Source organism: Protobothrops mucrosquamatus, unplaced genomic scaffold (genome assembly GCF_001527695.2).
Source record: "Protobothrops mucrosquamatus isolate PMUCROS unplaced genomic scaffold, P.Mucros_1.0 scaffold1586, whole genome shotgun sequence".
In the NCBI taxonomy this organism is placed as follows: Eukaryota; Metazoa; Chordata; class Lepidosauria; order Squamata; family Viperidae; genus Protobothrops; species Protobothrops mucrosquamatus.
The window spans coordinates 108,301-113,227 of NW_015387749.1; the positions used below are offsets into that span (position 1 = coordinate 108,301).

General features: G+C 39.3%; 1 protein-coding gene across 1 annotated transcript in view; it reads right to left on the minus strand.

The window, feature by feature from the left end:
* Positions 1 to 1,229: 1,229 nt before the first annotated feature.
* The window catches only part of LOC107293327 (cytosolic phospholipase A2 zeta-like), a gene marked incomplete at its 5' end in the record, with an annotated part of 18,409 nt that continues 14,711 nt past the window's right edge, over positions 1,230 to 4,927 (minus strand). Inside the window, 2 exons of the mRNA XM_015822476.1 lie at positions 1,230 to 1,447; positions 3,926 to 4,112. Of these exons, the coding sequence (XP_015677962.1) occupies positions 1,230 to 1,447; positions 3,926 to 4,112 (405 nt within the window). The remainder of the gene's footprint in view (positions 1,448 to 3,925; positions 4,113 to 4,927) is intronic.

Here is a 4,927-nt window from a genome sequence, read left to right on the forward strand (position 1 = left end):
CAACCCATTCTCTCTGCTGCAGTCAGGAGGGTTCATGCAGATGGGAAACCTCCTTTTGCAAGCACTTGTTTCTCATGCAGCAAGACCAATCTACAGTGCTGACTAATTCAAATCGGCTACAGAGCTATTGGAGCAAATAGAAGAGAATATCTGTAGCTCAGGATTGAAATGAGGGGTCCTTGTGCTCTCTGATCTTAGTTGTTTTCCTGCGGACATTTCATTACCAAACTAGGTAACATCGTCAGTGCTAGAACAAATGGCAGGCACATTCAGTTCCCAACTCCTTTACTTCGGCAATATAGCTGGGTAGTGCTGCACAATATAGGTGCCAAAATCAGAAACAACATGCCAAGGTGTATGTCACCATGGCAAACATTTGAGAAATACTGCTATCTTTTGCTTCTTTTTTTTTTTAGGAAGGAATTCTGTTTGGCACAAAATTGAGGAGTCAGAACAGGATACTTATTGACTTGTCAGTAGTTGAGCACCCAATGACTGCAGAAAAATAAGTTTCAAAGCATCCATACCATTCCAATACCTTTAATAGAATAGGCCACATATGAAGATTATCTGCATTAAGATATTTCCACCTTGTAGATAACCATCTAGGATTCTGGCCAGGGAGGGACTCATTTTCCACACAAAATCCAGTACCTCTCATAGATGGTACTTTACTTGCCTTTGTCATTTTGCAAATGGCAAAATGCCAAAGGCAAGTAAAGTACCCATCTATGAGAGGTACTTGTGACTTCTGTAAAATAGTTCTATCAGCAACTGAAAGGTCCTCCACCAATAATTGCCTGGGTGTATGTGCCAAACAAAATTCCTGTAAAGATACTGTCACATTACCAAACACAGAATGTGCTGTGATTAATATTGTGGGGGCGGAATGACTTTTCTCCTTTCAAAATGTTTATTGTTTAAATGTTTAGGTTAAGCCTTTAGCTTCCTGTTGCATTAAATTAGCATATGAATATGCAGTGTATAGGAAGAATACAAGAAAAGTAGACACAAATTAATACGCATTTTAATATTGCTACTATTAAAATTGCACCTGCTCAATCTTGCTTATACAATTGGCTTGCCTCTGCCATCACTGCAAAAACTCCAAATTTTAAACTTTCTTAGGAAAGTATAAGCTTCATATGTCTTCTCAACTACTTAAGCATTTTGGTGCTTAGTCATCCAGCTTTTACCAACAAGTCTAATTATATGTGTTTGTGTGTGTGTCATTTTCTCTTTTTCTTGAACTTCTTTCGCATCATGGCCATAGTGAGACCTTTTAAAATCGTATCCTTGTTGTTGATAATATTGTAACAGTTTAATTGCAGCAATCTATCAAATTGTATGGGGTCATAGGTGAGGTTTGTGGAACTATAAGGACTATCTTCTGTATATATTTGAAAGTCACCAAAGGATTTTTCCTCTTCGGTCTCACGGTTTATTCCTTGAACAAGAGAAGAAAAAAGTTAGCAGTTTGCCTAGATTTGCCACTGAATCATTACTTTTGTTAACTCAGAAACAAGTTGAAAAATAGCAATTAAGAAAGTTGCAAGATCCTAAAAGTATTTTAGAAAAAGGAATGCATAGCACACATTTTCATACAGGGATGAACAGAAGTCAAAAAAGATTGTTGACTATACAATCAGAGCCGTGTTCCTTTCTTTTAATTGCACCTTACATGTGGCACATATAACAAGGACAAAATTTCAGTGTTACATTTGACATTTCTGAGTTTTTTTACCTCTCTCATGGAGGCCTTGCATATACACACTAACTTGTACAAACATACATATAGATACAGTACACCAATACCCCTTAAAATAAAATAGAATTGAATTTGCACATTCTGTGAAAAAAGATAAAGAAAACCGGTTAGTATTCCATATACTTTTCAAAACATGAAAACAACACAAAATAATCTTGTGTTTTTAGTTCCATCTTATTTTTTATGTATAAAGTATTTTTATGTATAAAGATATTAGAATTACTGAAAACTAATTTATAATGTAGTGTGGCATTTTATTTAATACCTCTAACTCAGGGCTTTTCAACCAGTGGTACGGGTACCACCTGTGGTACATTGGCACCTGGCAGGTGGTACGCGACCATCCTAGAAAAGTGGTAGCGGGAGAGGGGAATGAGCTGAACCGGTGGCAGCACCGCACAAGCCTGAGCGAGAGATGGCTGGAGCTGCAGGGCTGTCAGGGCTCAGCGGAAGCGCCAGGATCACTGCCGCTTTCCAGCTGATCGGCGCTTCTTTGGGGCTGTCAGAGTTCAGTGGAAACGCCAGGATCAGTGCCAGGCTGCACCTGGAGCTCGGCGCTGATCCTGGTGCTTCTGCTGAGCCCTGAAGAAGCACCAATCAGCTGGAAAGCAGCACTGATCCTGACGCTTCTGCTTAGCCCAGAAGAAGTGCCAATCAGCTGGAATGTTGCAGCATCTCCAGGGTCTTGTGATTTACATTCAGATGCTTGGCAACTGATTCATATTTATGATGGTCACAGTGTCCCAGGGTGAAGTGACCAAAACCTGCTGCAACCACCCAGCAGATGGGGGGAATAAAAACCAAACACCCCCCACTCCACCCCTGCTGCCAATCCTCAACAGAAATGCTCACAACAATGAAAACCTCGGACAGGAGGAAGAGCGCTGCTGGACGGGCAGGCAGGTGTCTTGCTCGGCTGTGGCTTGGGGGGAACTTTTTTCAGTGCCATTGTAACTTTGAACAGTCACTAAGCGAACTGTTGTAAGTTGAGGACTACCTGTACTTTATCACTTTTTTCCTCTTTTTTTTTTTGGTCATCAAGTTTTTGACACCTTGCTAGGCGACTGGTGGTACTCGGATGTTGCCATATCCTAAAAGTGGTACAATGGGTGAAAAGGTTGAAAAGCCCTGCTCTAACTAATCAATGTAATTTAATACATCAATAGCTTGGACCTTCCATGATTTTAGTAAACTGGCAATAATTGTGCCATTCATTGTAATTTTGTTCCTCCTATGGCCTATAAGAATATTAACACTTTTAAACTTGAACTCAGAAGACCCATAAGAATACTGTGTGTCATTGAATAAATCAACCAGTTCTTATTCCAGGCACAAATGACCAGGCTCAAATTATTATACTTCTGATACACTATGCAAAGATGTGGGTCTCTGGAAAAACCTCTAATGGTGAGAAAGATGGAAAGAAACAGAAAAAGACAATGATCAACAACAAGATGGATGGGTTCACTTGCAGTAGTAATGAGTGTACCATAAAGATCAGTTTAGACCAGGGGTAGTCAACCTTGGCTCTTTTATGACTCATGGACTTCAACTCCCAGAATAGCTGGCTCAGGAATTCTGGAGTTGAAGTCCACAAGTCATAAAAGAGCCAAGGTTGACTACCCCTGGTTTAGACCGTCATGGTGAATCTCTAACTATGTGGATGCTAAGAATCAAAAAAGGACTTGATAGCACATAATCAATCAATTTACAAGACCAGAATCATACAGAATTGTGCAAGCAATGGTTTCCCAGTGATACTCTATGGAAGTAAAATTTGCAGTTTGAAAAAACAAGATAAAGTATTGACACTTTTGAACATTGGTGATAGAAAAGACACTTGAGAATACCATAGATAGCCAAGAAAACAAACAGAGCACAGAACAAATCTAGAGCTCTCACTCAAGGCCCACATGACCAGGCTAAAATTATCATATTTTAAACACATTATTCAAAGTCCCAACTTTTCTAAAAAAAAACAGAAGAGAATAGCCAGTAGCAAGGTGGATGGACTCAATTATAGCAGTGATGAGTGCACCATTGGAAGACTTGAACAGGCAGGTTGGGGACAGATTGTCCTGTCAATTTGTGAAGCCACCACAATTTGATAGCAATTTGATGGCATATAATCAGTCAATCAATCAATGCATTACTTACCTGGTGCTTTGTATTTTTTAAATGTTTCGTTCACCAAGGGGAAATGAAGAATAATGGGGGCCCTGGGATCTGTAGCATTCAAAAACATGTAACACTCTTTTGGTTGCTTTTTATCACTATCAGTCACAGCAATGTGTGGGAAAGGAATGCCTCTTTCTTCACAATATCTCTGTGCTTGATGCAAGACCTGATATGAGATAAGGAAAAGTTCCAGATATATACTAAATTAAAAATCAGCTATGCTGACATTTTGAAAATGAACACAATTGAGTTTTAACCCAGTAGAATATCTTAGCAGGACAGTTTCCAATACAATAAACTCCCAGTTGGTGGAAGAAATAATACATTACGTTGAACCAGTACTGTATTAACCAAGTATTTATAACTGCCATGATTCTTTGAGAAAGTGAAATTAGGTAATGAGCATCAGCAGAAAGAGTTGCCGAAGAGATCATTTCCAAGGTAAGACTGAGAATGAACTGAGAACTATTCAGAGAATGAAGTAGATACTACTCTAGTGTTGACTCAATATGACACTGTAGCATAAGTAGTACAGTCTTGGTGTAGTACAGTCCCAAGCAGTGAATATCAATTTATCTGTAACTTTTCATACAAGAGAAAATTGAGCACCATGGCTAATACCCTAAAAAAAAAAGATTCAAAAATAACAGAAACAAATGCAGAGTTCTTTATTTAGGAAACAAGCCAGTTGCAGGGAGCACAAGTGGTCTTTAGCCAATAACTATTCATTTCAGCTACCATGCAACAGTGCTGAACAAGTGGTTCTTCACAACCAGCCATCATAGAGTACACACAGTCAAGTGATTCCCATCTGTAACCTTCTTTGCCTAGACGCAGGGGTCTGCAACCTTGACAACTTTAAGACTTGTGGACTTCAGCTCCCAGAATCGTCAAGGTTGCAGACCCCTGGCCTAGAGTGCTGGAATTGTAATCTCTAAGCAGTGCAATCACATGACATTGCACTTTACATTGTTACTTAAC